The 19867-nt window shown below is 46.5% G+C and overlaps 1 protein-coding gene across 1 annotated transcript; it reads right to left on the reverse strand.

Moving 5' to 3' along the window:
- Window positions 1-1851: 1851 nt before the first annotated feature.
- Window positions 1852-19795, reverse strand: MMP19 (matrix metallopeptidase 19). Its single transcript, XM_083727641.1, has 9 exons — window positions 19428-19795; window positions 16113-16201; window positions 15210-15340; window positions 10409-10624; window positions 8834-9079; window positions 6377-6505; window positions 5362-5526; window positions 4354-4481; window positions 1852-2824 (listed from the first exon to the last, which is right to left on the reverse strand). Exons 1-9 carry the CDS (start codon window positions 19533-19535, stop codon window positions 2597-2599), a joined length of 1440 nt encoding a protein of 479 aa, XP_083583767.1. The 5' UTR covers window positions 19536-19795; the 3' UTR covers window positions 1852-2596.
- Window positions 19796-19867: the final 72 nt, after the last annotated feature.

Here is a 19867-nt window from a genome sequence, read left to right on the forward strand (position 1 = left end):
ATTTGTTCCTTGTGGCATAGTGGTGTCCCCAGGTCTACCGTGTGGGAAAGACTGTCCCAGCAGATTGAGGGCCTGACATGCTTATGACGCATGGGGTTCTCTTCAAAATACAGGAAAGCCCACCAGCTGCTTCTGAGGACAGGGAGGCGAAGAAACTGGTTTTGTCATCCCCCCATCAACCTGCTTTCTGTGATTTGGAGGAGTCTGTTGCTGTGACTGCTGCAGACATACAGTGGGATTGGGGCCTTGGATTTTAAGTTCTTCATGCAGCAGAAAAAAAGGATATGAACCACACACCTTTCTGCCTGCGCAAGCGTCAGCTTTTGCCTTTTCTGCAGTGCATCATTTGCAGTAGGAAAGATAATGTATTCCCATGAGTGAGAAAAATAAAAGGTAAAGGTAAAGGGATGCCTGACCATTAGGTCCAGTCATGGCCGACTCTGGGGTTGTGACACTCATCTCGCTCTATAGGCCGAGGGAGCCGGCGTACAGCTTCCGGGTCATGTGGCCAGCATGACTAAGCCGCTTCTGGCAAACCAGAGCAGCACACGGAAATGCCGTTTACCTTCCCGCCGGAGCGGTACCTATTTATCTACTTGCACTTTGACAAGCTTTCGAACTGCTAGGTTGGCAGGAGCAGGGACTAAGCAACGGGAGCTCACCCCGTCACGGGGATTCGAACCACCGACCTTCGATCGGCAAGCCCTAGGCTCTGTGGTTTAACCCACAGCACCACCTGCACCACAGCGCCACAGCGATGACATTAGTGAGTATCTAATAAAGATAAGCAGGGACGCGGGTGGCGCTGTGGGTAAAAACCTCAGTGCCTAGGACTTGCTGATCGCAAGGTCGGTGGTTCGAATCCCCACGGCGGGGTGAGCTCCCGTCGTTCGGTCCCAGCTCCTGCCCACCTAGCAGTTCGAAAGCACCCCTAAGTGCAAGTAGATAAATAGGTACCGCTTTATAGCGGGAAGGTAAACGGCGTTTCTGTGTGTGGCGCTGGTGCTGGCTCGCCAGATGCCGCTTAGTCACGCTGGCCACGTGACCCGGAAGTGTCTCCGGACAGCGCTGGCTCCCAGCCTCTTGAGCAAGATGAGCGCACAACCCTAGAGTCGGACACAACTGGCCCATACGGGCAGGGGTACCTTTACCTTTAATAAAGATAAGCACCAACACTGATACACATGCAGGAACTTTTACAGCAGAGATAGCAAATTTGTGTGCCACCCCCCCCCCCAGCTCAATTGCCATACCAGCAGGCCCATGGTCAGGGATTAGGGGAGGTGGGGTTCAACAACATCAGGAGGGCTACAGGTTTCTCATCACTGCATTTGGTGGTGGGATAGAATATTGCTTAAAGCAGAGATTTTCAATGTTTTTGAGTTCATGGTTCCCTTGACCAATATTCTTTCTGTGGCACCCCTGTGGGGCTCAGGAGCCCAGTTACGCAACCCCTTCCTGCGGAGCCGGCAGTTCCTCACCGCTTTTTGAACACCCTCTTTTGTGAAGTGTTCCCTCAGCCTCCTCTCCCTTCTCCTTGGGAGTCCTCTGGGCAGTTGCAGCTGCTGCCCCTGGTCTCGGAGCTGCCCCAAAGAGAAGTGCCTCCTCACTCTGCCCCACAGGGGCCTGGGAAGCACCCCCTGGCCAGCCTCAAAAGCACAATTCACCTGGGCCGTGCAACCCTTTGGGAGGCAGAGATGTGAGAGGACATCAGAGGAGGGAGGGAAGGAAAGAGGGACAGAGGCCAGACACCCATGACTGTCATTCAAGGCACCCCAGGGTGCCACAGCACACTGGTTGAAAACCACTGGCTTAAAGGATGCTGAATTCTTGAAGGAAAAGAGAGAGTGGTGGGAGGGACACATATCCCTTTTATTGTGGGCTGAGTGAATATGGCATGAGTGCCATTCAAGCCCTGCAAACTGGAGTCGTCATTCATATTGCTAGATACACAAGATCACATGGAATACAGTCAGTAATAACCCTCTGGGTCTGCCACAGAAATCGTGTGTGTTTGGCGCAAGGACCAGCCCTCTGCCCTTAATGGGTATGCCAGACCCTTTCCCTAAAAATGTCATCCTAATTATATTTTTATTTATTTTTTAAAAAATGAACAGCTAGCTCTTCTACTGATTGAGATAAAAGTGAGCAGTCAGTACTCTGCCACCCAAACTTACAGGCTGGTTGGTGAGCAATGGTGCCCGTATCATACCCACCCCCTTCAAATCTTACAGAAACAGGGAAAACCCCATCTTCAACTTTGAACTCTTCTACTGTCTTCTCACATTGAGGCAAGACACTTAGGCACACACCCCATGCCCCCCAACCAAGGCTCCCTGTGTCCTGAAGTGAGTTGGGTCCCTTCTGCCACCCATGCTGATGCCAAGGTAAATGGGGATGTTTATGATAATGCACAGCAGGAACAGTAATTAAGTTTTGCTCCAGCTCTCCCAAGCTTGGTTCTTTCCAGAAGAGTTGCTGTTCCAACACACCACCTCTAGGCGTCACTGTTGGGTCTGTTAACAATAGTTGTGTGCTGTCTAATTGGCACACCTGTGCCAGTCCTGGGAAATGTGCCAGGGCATCGTTGCCAGCATTAGCAGTTCATCCAGCGCTCGGCTGTGCTCAGTGGGTAGCCCCGGTCTACTCTCAGTTGGTCGTTGAGTCTCCAGTAGATGCCGCCCTTGAAAAAGTAGACTTTGCCGTTCTCCCAGGTGAACGCGGCGTCCAGGTGTGATGGCGCCCCTGAGAAAAGGCTGGAGATTTTCCTGGGGAGAGTGGAGAAGTGGCTTCCCAGTTCATCCCATTGCCAGTAGCCCGTGCCCTAGGGAAAAAAGAGAGGAATGGTTGCACTTTCCCCAGTAATAATAGGAATAATAATTTTATTATTTGTACCCCACCCATCTGACTGGGCTGCTCCAGACCCTCTGGGTGGCTTCCAGCATATACAAAAACATAACAAAACACTAAACATTTAAAATGTCCCTATACAGGGCTGCTTTCAGATGACTTCTAAAGGTTGTTCCATTTCCTCTGGTATTCCCCACAGAGATAAGAAACTAGGAGATCTATCTATCATCTATCTATATCTATCTATCTATCTATCATCTATCTATCTATCTATCTATCTATCTATCTATCTATCTATCTATCTATCTATCTAATCTATCTATCTATCTATCTATCTATCTATCTATCTATCTATCATCTATCTATCTATATCTCTCTCTATCTATCATCTATCTATCTATCTATCTATCTATCTATCTATCTATCTATCATCTATCTATCAATCATCTATCTATCTATCTATCTATCTATCTATCTATCTATCTATCTATCTATCTATCTACGATCTATCTATCATCTATCTATCGATCTATCATCTATCTATCTATCTATCTATCTATCTATCTATCTATCTATCTATATCTATCTATCTCTATCCTCCGTCATCTATCTCCTAACTTTTCCATTTTGAGGTGAAAGTCTCCACTGGACATGAAAAAGTGTACGTGAAACTGTTCCGAGCAAAAGGCTTTTTATTACTGTTTAAAAACGTGCTGCTGGAAAGGCAAACAAGAAAACCATTCAGCCAGAAAGCAGGCAGTGATCACCCTAACCTCCCATTGTCTTGGGAGCCATAAATAGATGTTATTGGCCATTTTGCCACCACTAGAACAGTGTGAGTCCCTCTTCCCTCTGTTGCCTTCTGCCTGCTCCTACGGAGAGTATTCAATCTATCTCCACACCCTTCTCTTATGTCTCTCATCACCTCAAAGCTAGCATCCACCTGTCAAGGCTCATACTAAGAGAGCATCTGTTGTGCCCATTATGTCCCCTCAAAAATCTCCCACAATGCCTTGGGGCCTAGGGAATTCCTGCTTCTTTCTACCCCTCCCCAGTAAATGCCAGTGAATTGGGACATGAAAGGTGCCGCATGGATCAGAGGAAAGGAATATTTAAACAGCACAGAACGAACACTTCTGTGACTTAAAGGCCAATATCCTCACACCCTAATCATTCATTCGCCCAAAATTTCCTATTCTTTGTCCCCCTGCTCACATTCTGCTCCTAGGCAGCCCATTTGTTGAAACTATTCCTGCCTCAATACTAGCCAATAGTTGTCAGTCCCTTAGGTTTATTTCACAACATTCATATACCCAAAAAAAAAAAAAAACCAACCCACCAAAACCCTAAAATATTAACAACAAAAGACCATTAAAACTAGGCATTTAAACATGTTCAAAAGATAATTGAACTTGACAGTAAGCAAAAAGAGAGAGATTAAAACACATGTCTGCGTTCTACATGCCTGGATAATGTATTGCAATTGTTATTATTGCAGTTTACCTTAAAGATGAAGATCTTCTTGTTTTGAGGCCAGTAGAGGGCAGCATCTATCTTAGCTGGGATGCGGGTGAGGGGTTTGGGATAGCCAGGATCCAGCTTAAATCCCCGATAACGCCACAGTTTAATACCTGTAGCCAGAGTGACATGAATTAACAAGGAGCCAATGCGAGGATAACACACCAGCTGGCTAAAAGCTGGTAATACAAATGCAATCTGTGTCAGAGGCTTAAGCAGTTCTCAACCTGTGGGTCCCCAGATGTTGTTGGACTACAACTCCCATCATCCCTGAGCTCTGGCCTTGCTAGCTAGGGGTGATGGGAGTTGTAGTTCAACAACATCTGGGGACCCATAGATTGAGAAAGGCTGATTGGCCCTTTGGGGCTTGTGGGAGAAAAAAAGGGGTAATAATAATAATAATAATAATAATAATAATAATAATAATAATTATTATTATTATTATTATTATTATTAATTCCCCCAGCCACTCTGGACGGCTCCCAACAGAATATTAAAAACACGATTCAAACATCAAACATTAAAAACTTCCCTAAACAGGGCTGCCTTCAGATGTCTTCTAACAGTCAGATAGTTGTTTATTTCCTTGACATCAGATGTCTTCTAAAAGTCAGATAGTTGTTTATTTCTTTGACATCTGATGGGAGGGCGTTCCACAGGGCGGGTGCCACTACCGAGAAGGCCCTCTGCCTGGTTCCCTGTAACTTGGCTTCTTGCAGTGAGGGAGCCACCAGAAGGCCCTCAGCGCTGGACCTCAGTGTCCAGGCTGAACGATGGGGGTGGAGACGCTCCTTCAGGTATACTGGGCCAAGGCTGTTTAGGATTTAAACACTTTTGAGTTGCACATAGCTGATCAAGACAAAGAAGAGCCGCATCTGCAGAGGTACACAGCCTTTGGCGTAATAATCATAGTCATAATCTCTCTCCAAAGGACCAGGTTTAGATCATTTAGGGAAGCGGGAAGCTTATTTCTCAACTCTCGGACCCACAGACCTTTGAAGAAGTAGGTGCGCCCAGTTCGGGGAGAATATACAGCTGCATCCAGCCCCCCAGGCAGCCCCTTCCACAGCGCTGAGATCTTCATGGGTGGGTTGGTACCAAAGTCTGTCACCGTCCACACGTAATCGCCACGGAAAGCGTAAGTCTTGTCATAGGGCCCTAGGCAAGGTGCAGAAGTGATGGACCAAATGTTAAAAAGTGGGAATCTAGCATGCTAATCTTTTTAGTCCTGAAAGGGGTGTGTTTCTGCTTTGAGTCAGTTTTGCATGTGTTCATTCATAAATCCAGTGCTTTTTTTCCTGGGGGGACGCATACCCCTAAACATTTTGTGAATCTAACGGGAGAAGAAACTAAAAATGTAAAAAAATAAAATAGTTTCTTCTCTAGGAAGGTGAATCGTCAGTTCCGTTGCTACCCCCAATGGAGGCCTCATTTTCTGTCACGGTGTTTCCTGAGTCTCAGATGGAATGAGACTTCGTTTTTGTGACTTGTTTTTGTGACTGTGTGTCACAAAATCATTTTTTGCAACTGATTGGTTGATTTTGTGACTGCAGAAATGTATAAAAGCCCCCCATCCAAACAATGACTATAATCAGTGCACATAAGGGGGGGGGGGATAATTTTAATGTTTATCATCTACAATACTGTATTATTTATTTTATAGTAGGGTACATTGATTCTTGCTTTCATTTTATGGATCAATGGTCTCATTAGATAGTAAAATTCATGTTAAATTGCTGTTTTGGGGGTTGTTTTTAAAAGTCTGGAACGAATTAATTAATCTGTTTTGCATTACTTTCTATGGGAAAGCACACCTTGGTTTTGGAACAGACTTCTGGAACGGATTAAGTTTGGGAATCAAGGTACCACTGTATAATGAAACATCATATAGCCAGCTAGAAAGGGATACCGGGGAGACATCCATTTATGCAAACCTGGGATGGGTGGAGTATGTTCTGGAAGGTGGTGGTGTTTGGATTTAGGGGTTGGAGTGAGGAAGGGGCCTTACCTAGCATGATAGCATCCAGTCCATCTTTACATGGGTTAGGGATTTTACTAGGCTTCTGTGAAACAGCCGGGACAGTACTGTGGGCAGGTGAAGTCACTGTCGTTGATGTCGTTGGGATGGTCTTCTTGCCTGCAGGTAAATATAAGGAAGGGAATTATTTTTGGGTGCCCAGCATCTCTACCAAAAAGAAAAAAGAAAAAGGAAAGGAAATAATTGTAAAAGTGTTGGAAATGGAAAGAGAAAGAAGGTTTCTTTTTATCCTATGAGGTGGTCTTGTGGCAAGGTTAAAGCTTACTGCGAAATGATATATAATGAATTGAAAAAGATGTTTAAAATAACATTTGTAAAAAAAAAAAAAGACAGAATCTTTCCTTTTGGGAACTACAGGGGCAGAACTACCCAAACTGTACAGAAATTTATTCACGTATGCGGCTACAGCGGCAAGAATGTTATTTGAAAAAAATTGAAAGAAGAAGTTGTGACGAAAGAAGAAAGGAGACAAAAACTTATGGAATATGCAGAAATGGCGAAACTTACTGGAAAAACAGGAAATCAAGATAACAACTTTTTTAAAAAATAAAAGAATGGAAACGGTTTATTGAATATTTACAAACAAACTTTAAACAGCTAAGGATATTGGCAGGATTATTGTAATAACTTGCAGTTTTATAAGAGTATATGTTTAAAGCAGATGAATAAATGATTAAGTTAATTTGGAATATGCAGAGAGAGAGAGAGAGAGGGAGAGAGAAACTGAAGAAAGAGGGGGAAGGAAGTCAAGTTTCGAATGGTTAAAATGCTTGTAAAATTATTAAAATGTATAAAATTGAGAAGTCATATATATTAAAGGAAGGGAAATAATTGGGGTGAGAAAGAGGGTAGAATTCTTGGCCGGCTACTGATTCCTTGGCACTGGATTGACAAGTTGGTGTTTTGCCTCCCAACCCATCCAGAACCTACTTGAGGAAGGATCAGGAAGAAGGTCTGGTGTTACCTGGCAACCGTCCGTGCCTCCCCTAGAGAGCAGCGGCCTGCCTCATGATTTGAAAACAGGCCCAAGCCTCTCATAATTAGAAACAGGCCTCCCTGTTGCTAGGGTATACAATAGCTGAAACAGAGCATGAAGGCAGCCGTGGGTGGGATGGTGGGATGCAGAGAGAGGAAATGAGTGCTGGAATTGGGGCAAGGGGTGATCCAGAGGAAAGGCAGAACCATTTCTTTGAAGGTTTAGGATTATCACTTAATAGTTTGTCACGAGGACTGACCATACCTATTTTCCACATGGACACCACACCTTTGGGAAAACAGCTGCCTCAAAGACAAACTTGCACTCATTGTGCATTAAAATCATAGCTGTCAACTTTCCCCCCTTTTTAAGAGAAATTCCCTTATTCCGAATAGGATTCCTCGCAAGAAAAGGGAAAAGTTGACAGCTATGAAATGGGGTGGGGTGGGGTGGAGGATAAGAATAATATGTCTATAGAGCATATCCTCCCCCGGCTTCATTTAAACATTTATTTTAAATGTAATTCATCATTGTTTTAAAAACATGTCTACAGTGATACCTCTGGATACGAACGGGATCCGTTCCGGAGCCCTATTCGCATCCTGAAGCGAACACAACCTGCGTCTGCGCGTGTCGCCGCTTCCGCGCATGCACGTGACGTCATTTTGACCGTCTGCACATGCGCGAGTGGCGAAAACCAGAAGTAACGCGTTCCGTTACTTCCGGGTCACCACGGAGTGCAACCCGAAAGTGCTCAGCCTGAAGCAACTTCAACACGAGGTATGACTGTACACTGCTACAAAACCTCACAGCACTTTACAAATTAAGAAATACAGTGGAACCTTGGTTCTCAAATGGCTTAGTTGACGAACAAATTGGCTCCCCAAACACCGAAAGCCCGGAAGTAAGTGTTCCAGTATCCGAATGTTTTTCAGAAGCCGAACGTCCAGCGCTCCTGCAGCCAATCTGAAGTTGCGCCTTTGTTTTTGAAAGGTTTCGGGAGTCAACCCGGCTTCCAGAAAGGATTACTTTCGAGAACCAAGGTACCACTGTATTACAATACAGAAAACTGGGTTGTTTTAAAACAAAAAAAGTATTATTTTCATGACTTTGATATACTTGGATTGCTTTTTAGCTGGACTCTGGGAGGCTCCCAATGACCCAAATGAGGCCTAGGCAACTGGCAGGTGTAGAAGAGACAGGGAACACGCATTATCTGGCCCCAAGGACTTCGCATCTGCCTCCAGCCTTGATTCCCAAGCCCCTTCCCTGCCTTTATGGCACACCTCAGTCAAGTGCCTGAGGCCCACAAGATGGAAAGGCCTGAGGGCCAAATTAGGTGTCAGACACCCAGATCTGCTCCCATTGCATTCAAAGCAAGGAGTGCAGGTTTGCAAAGTGAAAGGGGCACATTGGTGGGCTGTGCTTTGAAACCCTCCCCCAATCCGTACCATAAAGGGCCTGGATGCCTTCGATGTCGTCGCGGTGCAGTCGGAAGCGCAGGCGGTAACCGCTGTAGGCGGGAGCCATGAGGGCACCCGGTTGCCGGGAATGGCCCAGCCCCAGAGCATGGCCAATCTCATGGGCGGCAATGATGCGCAGGTTGACGCCGCGCGAGGTCCCTTCCGTCCAGTGCTCATCGGAATCAAAGTGAACTGTGCCTAACTCAGGGATGTCAGCATGGGCCAGGACATGTCCTGAGGAAGATAAAGGAAGGTGGGTTGAGAGCTGTGCGAGAACTTGCAAACTAAGCTAAGCTAAGCTAAACCTAAACCTAAACCTAAACCTAAACCTAAACCTAAACCTAAACCTAAACCTAACCTAAAGCTAAACAACCAAAACCAAGCTAAGCTAAGCTAAACCAAGCCAAACAAAGCTAAACTAAACTAAGCTAAAAAGGTAAAGATAATGGACTCCTGACAGTTAGGTCCAGTCGCAGACGACTCTGAGGCTGCGGTGCTCATCTTGCTTTACAGGCCGAGGGAGCTGGCATTTGTCTGCAGACAGTTTTTCCGGGTCATGTGGCCAGCATGACTAAGCCACTTCTGGCAAACCAGAGCAGCGCACGGAAACACCGTTTACCTTCCCGCCGAAGCGGTACCTATTTATCTACTTGCACTTTTTGGCACGCCTTTGAACTGCTAGGTTGGCAGGAGCTGGCACTGAGAAATGGGAGCTCACCCCGTCACGGGGATTCGAACCGCCAACCTTCTGATCAGCAAGCCCAAGAGGCCCAGTGGTTTAGACCACAGCGCCACCTGCGTCCTAAACTAAGCTAAACTAAAATAAACTAAGCTAAATTAAGCTAAGCTGAACTAAACTAAAATCTGTAATAATTATAATGCACGCAGATGTGTTGCACCCCGCCTATGTAGCAGAGAGCTATACCAAATCTAGTGAAAGTGCCCTGTATAAACTAAAAATAGGCACATGCTAACGGTCATACTGAGTGAGATGCAACAAGGATGAACCTTTGCTTCTTTTTCAAGCCCACTGCAGCACAGAACGACAGAATCAGTTATTTAGGCCAATCCATTCTTCCCTGTGATTTAAGAAACTGCCTCAGCTTTAAAGTAGGGCTGAGCGATATCTGGTTTTCAACATCGTGATATATCAGCAATGAAACATTGTGATGTACCGATATATATCATGATGTCTGAAATAAGGATGAAGGCATTGGCCAATTTCATGGTTTCCCCCACATCGTTATTTTTGCCGGTGCCTGTTCTTGTTCAAACCAGTTTGGGATGATGTATCACTTTAATGTCAACCCATTCTGGCACAAGAGAGGGCCTGCTCCTGTGCCTCCTTCCTATCGCTCCACCTGACCACAAAGCACCTCCTGTTGATGCATTCAGCTTCTGGTATCCCCTAACGCCCCCTCAGCAGACGCTCCATGCAATCCCTGCAGCACAGCAGATCACACCTCCCTGTGGCACACCGCTTCAAGATCCCTGCTCTGCCAGCCCTATTCTATGCCCCCAAGTCATTCCCCAACCCCCCGAGAGCAAAGCTTGGGTCCATACCAGGCCCATCAAAGGGCCGTGAGCAGCCCCAAGTAGAAGTGCCGTGGAAGGAGAGGCGGATGTCAGCACGGCCGCTTCGCACCTCCTGGAAGGTGAGCCGGGTCACGTCACTCCAGTACTTGAAAGCTGTCTGGATGGCAGTGCGTGTGGCTGCGGCCCCCAAATCCTCACTGTGGCTGTAGATCCGGTAGGTCAAATGCTTTTTGCGCCAGCGTCCTGCAGGGGGAGCCGCAGAGCAAGAGGTGTCAGTAACTGGGGCTTTTATCCCAGGAAAGTCACAGCTTTGCCTGGGTTATGTGATAGGAATGCTGAGGTCTTAGATATACAGTGGTGCCTCGCAAGACGAAATTAATTCATTCCGCGAGTTTTTTCGTCTTGCGCGGTTTTTCGTCTTGCGAAGCACGGTCAGTCGCAACTGCCCCTCTCCAAGCGGTTTTAAGAAAAAAGCCCATAGGGAAAATCGTCTTGCGAAGCAACTCAAAAAATGAAAAACCCTTTCGTCTTGCGCGTTTTTCGTCTTGCGAGGGATTCATCTTGCGAGGTACCACTGTATGTTAAATGTTCATAAGTCTACCAACCAAGCAGAGGACGAGATGGTTGGACAGCGTTCTCAAAGCTGCTAACATGAGTTTGACCAAACTGCCGGAGGCAGTGGAAGACAGGAGTGCCTGGCATGCTCTGGTCCATGGGGTCACGAAGAGTTGGACACGACTAAACAACTAAACAGCAACAACATAAGGGCGAACACACCTGGGTTCTGGGTTCCTCCTCCTTTCCTGCGTGTGAGGGGAGCACCCTGTTGCAACAGATCAATAAAGATCAGGCTTACTAGCTGCTTTGCTTCTCAATATTCTCTGGTTGACCTCTGTTATTTTCTCCTACCAATAGGGAACCCACTTAAGGACTCTGTATGGGCTCTTGGATACCCCATAAGGGAAAAGGGCAGATTTTTGTTTACAACTGTTACAGGGAGAAGGCGTAACAAACTCTTTACTTAATAGGGAGCCCGATTTTCAGAGCGTGAAAACCTTACAGCATCCAAGCAACAAGAGAGATGTAACAAGAGGCTTGGGTGGTTGAGGGCACTTCAAGGATTGCAGAAGTACAAAAAAAAATGTTTATGGGGAAAACGCTTGTGGTGGTCAAGCAGTTCAGTGAGGAAGAGAACGTGCTCACTGGCCATGGACAGTTGGGGAAAACAGACAACGGGTGGAAGGAAATGGAGTATCCTGAGAAAGGTCATGGCTTGCTGGTTGGCTGGCTGGACAAACAGGAACACTCCATGTTGCAACATTTTGTTGCAGTTCAATTTGTTCCAGACAGTTCTTTGACTAAGCCTGCATCCTTATGCAGACTTACTGGGGGGGGGGAGGGGAGTCCCAAGGAAATCAATGGGATTTACTTTTGAATATGATCCGGCTGCATGTCTTATTCACGATACTGCAGTCATTTCCAGACCCCCATTCTTGACTCAGAGCTGGTTCATATGCCCATTCTGCCTCCAGAGACTATTTTTTTTAATAAAAAAAATCACTGCTTGTGGCTAATGTGTCACCAACTTCAATGGATTTCAAAATTGTTTCCCAGCAAACTTTGTGCTGCTTCAGAAGCTAATTGAGGTTGTTTACTTGCCAACAAAGGTCCGTATAGTTAAAGCTATGGTTTTCCCCATAGTGATGTATGGAAGTGAGAGCTTAACCATAAAGAAGGCTGATCACCGAAGAATTGATGCTTTTGAATTATGGTGCTGGAGGAGACTCTTGAGAGTCCCATGGACTGCAAGAAGATCAAACCTCTCCATTCTTAAGGAAATCAGCCCTGAGTGCTCACTGGAAGGACAGATCTTGAAGCTGAGGCTCCAATACTTTGGCCACCTCATGAGAAGAGAAGACTCCCTGGAAAAGACCCTGATGTTGGGAAAGATGGAGGGCACAAGGAGAAGGGGACGACAGAGGACAAGATGGTTGGACGGTGTTCTCGAAGCTACCAGCATGAGTTTGACCAAACTGTGGGAGGCAGTGGAAGACAGGAGTGCCTGGCGTGCTCTGGTCCATGGGGTCACGAAGAGTGGGAAACGACTAAACGACTAAACAACAACAACAGGCCTGCAAAGGGCAGGGGATTCTTGCAACAGAAAATACCTCCGTTGATTCTTCTCTCACCAATCATGGACTTAGGAGACTCAAGAGTGTCTTGGGGAGTTGGGCAGCGAAAGCCAACCCCTCATTTTTCTGCAGCCATTTTTTCAGCCATACATGATCACCACTACTGATCTTCCCTAGAAATGTGGATCTGCAGGAGACTTTGTCCTTGAAAGTTGGGTAATAGTGAGGCTGAACAGACCTGACTTTTGCCCTACATGTGTTTGTGCTGCAGAACATGCCTCTTCAATGTGCTGCAGTTTCTCAGCAGACAAGAATCCCCTGATGATAGAAAAAGTTTGAAAACCACAGACTTCGGTTGTTTGCCAAGTGCTGAATCTGCGTTTTTACATGCCACCATCATCAGTGTGGATGGAACAATGCATAAGACATTCCAACTTCTCTTAGCGGGGGCGGGTTAATTAGATAACCCACTTTCTACAAGCAGGAAGCTACAGAGCACGTCCTCAGCTAGCAGGACTTAATCCAAGCTTTGTCAAATCTTCCTTGACTCCACTTCTGGCTATGACACTGGCTGGCGCATAACATAGCAACAAGTGGCACATGGCTCAAGTGGTACCCAGGTTGGCCATAATGTCAGAAATCACAGTTTCAGCTGGTGGCTGGGGATTCAGGTTTGGGCCTAAGTGAGTTGGGTTCCAGTTCCTGTTTACCCAGAAACAGTTTGGGAAAGTCTAGCCTCAGTTTCCTAACTGGGAAAAAATGGAAAATATCTTTTGTGCTATTTTTAAAAGTATTAGCTGCTTCCCCCCCTCAAGAAAAGGAACGCACCATGAGAAGAGCAGCTTCATAAATAGAAACAATAACAACAAACAAATCAAATTCAGCAGATTTTTTTTATAACAACCCAAAAATCAGCAACCCAAGTTAATTACCACCTATAAAGAAGTGGGAGGGGAGCTTTCCTTTGCTGCCAAAAGCTTAGCAAAGGCAAGGAGGACATTTCAAAACTGTGGGACCACCACTAAACAGACCTTATTCAAGGCATCTACAAATCTGCTTGCCAGCTCATCAGCTGCTTATATTAGCTACATGCTTGCTAGCTCATCACAGCTGTGTATGAACATTAAAAAGTACAGTGGTGCCCCGTAAGACGAATGCCTCGCAAGACGGAAAACTCGCTAGACGAAAGAGTTTTCCATTTTGGAGGTGCTTCGCAAAACAAATTTCCTATGGGCTTGCTTCGCAAGACGAAAATGTCTTGTGAGTTCCTGCGGTTTTTTCCCCTCCCCCCCTTTTCTAAGCCGCTAAGCTGCTTATCCGCTTATCCGATAAGCCGCTAAAAGCCGCTAATAGCGCTAATCCGCTAATCCGTCAATGGGCTTACTTCGCAAGACGAAAAAACCGCTAGACGAAGAGACTCGCAGAACGGATTATTTTCGTCTTGCGAGGCACCACTGTACAAGAAGGCTCTGGTGATTTTTCAAATTATTTTTTAGCTTCTCCAAACGAGAAGAAATGGCTTTGCCCAGGCCTTCTGGCAAGTCATCGCACAGCAGGGTTTTACGTTGCAGTTTGTATAAGAGAAAAAACTACAAGAGGAGCCTCTCCCACTTGCTTCTCCATACCTCCTGCACAGTTAAGAGAAAACCCTCTGTCTCTGGGCAAGGGCAGGGTTTGGCTCATAAATAAATACCATAATTCTATAAGCCTCCGTTTAGAAGTTCCATAGATTTCAATGTGTTTCATTGCTCTATGTAGGGCTACCTTTGAAGGTGACCCAGAAACTGCAATTAATCCAGAATGCGGCAGCTACACTGGTGACTGGGAGTGGCCGCCGGGACCACATAACACCGGTCCTGAGAGATTTGCATTGGCTCCCAGTACGTTTCCGAGCACAATTCAAAGTGTTGGTGCTGACCTTTAAAGCCCTAAACGGCCTCGGTCCTGTATACCTGAAGGAGCGTCTCCACCCCCATTGTTCAGCCCAGACACTGAGATCCAGCACCAAGGACCTTCTGGCGGTTCCCTCATTGCAAGAAGTGAGGTTACAGGGAACCAGACAGAGGGCCTTCTCAGTAGTGGCGCCCACCCTGTGGAATGCCCTCCCTTCAGATGTGAAGGAAATAAGCAGCTATCTTTTATTTAAAAGACATCTGAAGGCAGCCCTGTTTAGGGAAGTTTTTAATATTTAATGCTGTATTGTTTTTAACACTTGATTGCAAGCCGCCCAGAGTGGCTGGGGAAACTCAGCCAGATGGGCAGGGTATAAATAATAATAATAATAATAATAATAATAATAATAATAATAATAATTATTATTATTATTATTATTATTGCATGGCACTAGTCTGACCACACAAAGCAATTTGAAGGACTAACAAATCTACTTCCTAGAATTCTTGCGCAGGTGAGCTCTGCAGAGCCTGAGAAACACACTGTCCATTCAACCCTCCACTGGAATAGTTCATTATAAGGACAGCTCCAATCCCAGCGTTACTATGACCTCTGATCCCAACATTTCAACCTGCAGAATTCTCTGTTTAAAGATCCATGCAGCAGGAGAACTCCCTTTTTAGGGAAATGCCTTCGCACCAGCTTCCCTCAGCCCTATCCATCTCTCTACTTCGGCCAGGTGGAGAGATCATTTGCCCAGCATCTTGCTCGGCCCCAAATTCAACAGTTTGAAGAATGCTCACCCAAGAGTAGATATTTGAGGGTCCTCTCGTTGAACGGGTCTTCTACGCCGCAGCGGGGCTGCCGCATCTGGGAGAGGGTTGCTGCATCCAGACGTCCGGTAGAACGCAGTCCTGATGCAAGCTGGAAAGCCCTAAGGGGGCAGAAGGTGGGGGAGCAGAAGGCAAGGAGTCAGCATTTAACTGCGGTTCAGACATGACGGGTGGTTTGTGCAACATGGTGAACCAAACTATACCTTAGTGAGACTATGCGAATGTGCAGGTTTCCAGAGAGGAGTTCACAGCCACTTTGCTCACCCCCAGCCATGCTGTGGGATCCCACGTATTCATATACAGTGGTACCTCGGGTTAAGTACTTAATTTGTTCCGGAGGTCCGTTCTTAACCTGAAACTGTTCTTAACCTGAAGCACCACTTTAGCTAATGGGGCCTCCCACTGCCGCCACACCGCCGGAGCACGATTTCTGTTCTCATCCTGAAGCAAAGTTCTTAACCCGAGGTAATATTTCTGGGTTAGCGGAGTCTGTAACCTGAAGCGTATGTAACCTGAAGCGTATGTAAACCAAGGTACCACTGTATTCTCAGTAAAAGCAGGGAACTATAGGAATGGTAGCTTTGTGAGGGGAAACAGGGGTCTCCTAACAATTCTCAGCACCCTTAACAAACTACAGCTCCCAGAATTCTTTGGGGTCGAGGGAAGCCATGACTGTTTAAAGTGGTTTGATGGTGCTTTAAATATATGGTGGAAATGTGGCTTAAGCCACGGTGTGGCCCTATCATGTTGTGGGAACCAGGTCGCTTTGAGATGCTTCGCAGGGCAAATCAAAGCCTTTGTAATGGTTTCCCCTTGTTGTTTGGGTTGCGCTGTGTGTTTCTTGTTTCGTTTACCTCATGGCTCAAGTTTTACCTCACAGCATTCTCGATATCCTCTTCGGTCAAGGCATTCGAGAACTGCTCCAGTGGCTTCTCTAAGTATCCGAACTGCAGCAGGAAGTCCTGAAATGATGACACTTGTTAAAACCAACTCTCAGCCCCAACTCATTGGCACAGTCTCTCAGAGAACGGGGTAGGAGGCCCACTGGACATTCTTGTAAAGAGACCAACTTCTGTGGCAATGAGTGTTACTGGGTGGGCAACAGACCACAGTTTGGACTGGCTTTCCCCATGCTTTATATCTCTTGAAATACGCTCCCTGCCCTTCTTTTTACAGGGAAACCTACTAGGCAGAATGTGGGTGTGCTGGTCTGGAGCCAAGAGATGTGTACATGTTGTCCCTTATTCTCACTGAATAGCTAAATATGGGAACAAGGTATCCTCCTGATTTCTAGCTCCATAGGCCCGATTCCACTCCTTTCTAGACATGTCGGGAAACTCAAACTACCACCATGCTTACTCAGCAAATAAGAGGCTGGCCACAGCCATCTCTGCCAGCAACCCTCCTCCATCGATAGAAATCTCAAATGTCCCTGTCTGGAACTGAAATTCTTCACGGCATCATTCCTTGCTTTTGCAATGATGGGCACAGTACTTGTTTTTCTGCACTTTTCCTCTACTGGATCAATGGCAGGCATAGGCAAACTCGGCCCTCCAGATGTTTTGGGACTACAACTCCCATCATCCCTAACTAACAGGACCAGTGGTCAGGGATGATGGGAGTTGTAGTCCCAAAACATCTGGAGGGCCGAGTTTCCCTATGCCTGACCTATGGTCTGCCTGCTGCTACAACCAAACAGATTTCCCCACCCATATCCAACAGGGCAGGGGTCCTCAAACTTTTTCTGCCTGGTGGCGCATTTGGAAATCCAAGAAACTGTTGCAAGCACCATTATTTCACAGAAGAAAAACTGGTGATGATCAGGAACAATGGGCAAAACATTATACCCAAACTCCTCACTCTTCAAAAGGGTACCTTAGTCTTTCAACAAGCGCCACATACTTTCAGATACCCCAGACTCTCCTATTACTTCTAAAGAGTTCATAATTGTTAAGGCCGTTCTCCCAGAACTTTCTGAGTCCATCTCAATTCCGTATATCAAACAGACAATTAAATTAAATCTCAACTCTGTTTTTGACAATTAAATTCCCATGAATTTTGCATTGTGCCATATATATTTTTATTTTTTACAACTAATAGCAACTGGGATCAGGGAGGTGATTTAAACCAGTGGATCAGTATAGGGGCAAAGGGCTAGAACCTCTGTCCCCAAACCAAATCGAAATTCGAACACCAAGCAGACGCTATTTGAAAAAGAAAATTACATGGGAAGTTCCAAGCACAGAACACCAGTGTAAGATGTAGCTTTGCCCTTCATTCTTGCAAAGGCTTTCTCCATCTCACACAAAGCAGATACATAGCTCAACAAATACTGCTTTACACAACAAATACTGCTTTACAAAGAAAGTCCAGTTTTCCTTTTTGGACCCCACATTCTCATTTGCTGTACTCTTCTTTCGGAGGGGTTCTGTATCCCATTTTAAGTAACATCCAGTGGGTTGAGAGCTGGTGGGGAGAACTAATCTGCTGCTTTTTTTTTTTTAATCTTCTGCTGGTGATTACCTCCCCGCCCCTGCCCCCGCACTACTCATGCCAGACTGCTATTACTTGACTTGTTTGCTATGAGCCAAAACTGCCCTTCTACATGCCACTTCAAGTCTTCTCCGTGTCAGCCAAAGCTGCAAGTTCTGCTCATGCCAAATGACTCAGTTAAATGACCGTTTTAACACTGGCAAGGCATCACCAAGGGCAAAAGAAAGAAAGAAAAAGGGAAGTCTCCATGTTCAAAGCAGCAGCACACTTTGGATAGGTCACAGAAAAAGCATCAAGTCTTCCTTCTAGCATTCCCCAACTATATCTCATTCTTTAACTTGCCCTTGGTTCGGATAGACTTATTTGGTGCCTAAAACAGCTGGGTAATCTTGCAAAGAGGGACGCGGGTGGCGCTGTGGGTTAAACAACAGAGCCTAGGGCTTGCCAATCAGAAGGTCAGTGGTTTGAATCCCCGCAACGGAGTGAGCTCCTGTTGCTCGGTCCCTGCTCCTGCCAACCTAGCTGTTGGAAAGCACATCAAAGTGTGAGTAGATAAATAGGTACTGCTCCGACAAGAAGGTAAATGGCCTTTCCGTGCGCTGCTCTGGTTCGCCAGAAGCGGCTTAGTCCTGCTGGCCACATGACCCGGAAGCTGTACGCCGGCTCCCTCGGCCAATAAAGCGAGATGAGCGCCGCAACCCCAGAGTTGGCCACGACTGGACCTAATGGTCAGGGGTCCCTTTACCTTTTTTAATCTTGCAAAGGGAATGGATGTTTCAGGAATTAGGACACCTGGCCAAGAAAATCTACCATACGTCTCAGGAGAATAAGAAAGATATATCTTGAGGTTCTTTGGAAGAGGGTAGGAATACAGGAAGCTGCCCTCTTTATACTGAGCCAGGACATTGGTCCATCTAGCTCACAACTGTCTGGGCTGACTGGCAGGGATTCTTGGGGTTTTTAGGGAGGGAATATTCCCAGCTCTACAGGAGATGCCAGGGAATGAACCTAGGACCTTCTGCAAGCAAGGGAGATGTTCTTCCCATGAGCTACAGCCTTTCGCTAAGCAGAAGCAAACCCAAGGTTGGGGGAACAGTGGAGAATGCAAGCTGGGTTCAAGGAACAAGAGTAAAACTGTGAAGAAAAAGAAGAAGGAAAAGGAAAAGAGAAGTCAGCACTAGGATAGCCGAGAGACTCTGCTTTCCTACTCCACATCCCGCACAAGCACACCACAAACAGCTCACAAAGGGTGGAAACTCCTTGCCAATCTTCTTCACAGCAGCCAAAGCGGTTTGCTTCTGTTATGATTGCCCACCGCACCCACCCATAAATGTTCAGCTTGGTTCCTGCTGCTACAGGGAGGCCCAGGCAGCTGAGGGTTTCTTTTGGCCAGAGAAATCTTCCTCCAGGCCTCCTGTCCCTTTCTGGGGAAAGTTTGCACTAAACAAAGCTTTGCAAGATAAACCAGGAGACACGGATAAGGCTGGAGGCATCTAGGAAAGTTTCAAGGTTCAATTGCCAGGACTGAAGGCCTGGAGAAAGTCGGAAAGGTCTGGGGTTGGGGTTGTAGGTCACAGCTGAGGAACGATCCTACCCTGCTTGTCCACATTCTCCCGTGTGACCCCCATCACTGCAAATGCACTGACTCCACTTCTCAGCCTACAGACTTAGAGGGGCCACCCAAGCCCTACATACCATGGCTTCTTTCTTCTCCGCTCGGTTGAGAGCAGCACCTTTGGAAGAGCAGATCAAAGCATAGACCTGGAACAGCAGCAGCAGCAACGGAAGCTGGGGCAGCCTCATGTCCAGTTTCTCCTTAGACCCTCGGCAGCAACACAGAGCAACGCTTCCTTGCAGGAAACTCCACAGAGCTCTTCAGAAACTGCTTTTGCTGGAAGGCAACCAAAGCGGCGCTGGAGCTCTTTCTCTCCACTTCCTCCCTCCGCGGCTCAAGCTTTGCTCTGCCCTCCCTGCTCCCTCCATCCATCCATATCTTCGCTCCCTGCTTTCTCAAGTTTATAAATCTCCTAACAGCAGGAGTGAGTCATTTCCAACTCAAACATGTTGCAACCGCAAATCCTGGAGGAGCCCCCTCTGCGAAGATTAACTCTTCGCAGAGCAAACACTCCCTGCAA

The sequence above is a fragment of the Podarcis gaigeae genome (assembly GCF_964106915.1).
Source record: "Podarcis gaigeae genome assembly, chromosome: 2".
Classification (NCBI taxonomy): Eukaryota; Metazoa; Chordata; class Lepidosauria; order Squamata; family Lacertidae; genus Podarcis; species Podarcis gaigeae.

What these genes read in the sequence shown, in the direction of transcription:
- MMP19 (XM_083727641.1), bottom strand. Translation starts at nt 19,535, where the DNA reads ATGAGGCTGCCCCAGCTTCCGTTGCTGCTGCTGCTGTTCCAGGTCTAT. An exon ending in CCTCAAATATCTACTCTTGG is followed by an intron (nt 10,625 to 15,209) that starts GTGAGCATTCTT and finishes CTCCCCCTGCAG; the next exon opens with GACGCTGGCGCAAAAAGCAT. An exon ending in AGGCATCCAGGCCCTTTATG is followed by an intron (nt 6,506 to 8,833) that starts GTACGGATTGGG and finishes ATTTACCTGCAG; the next exon opens with GCAAGAAGACCATCCCAACG.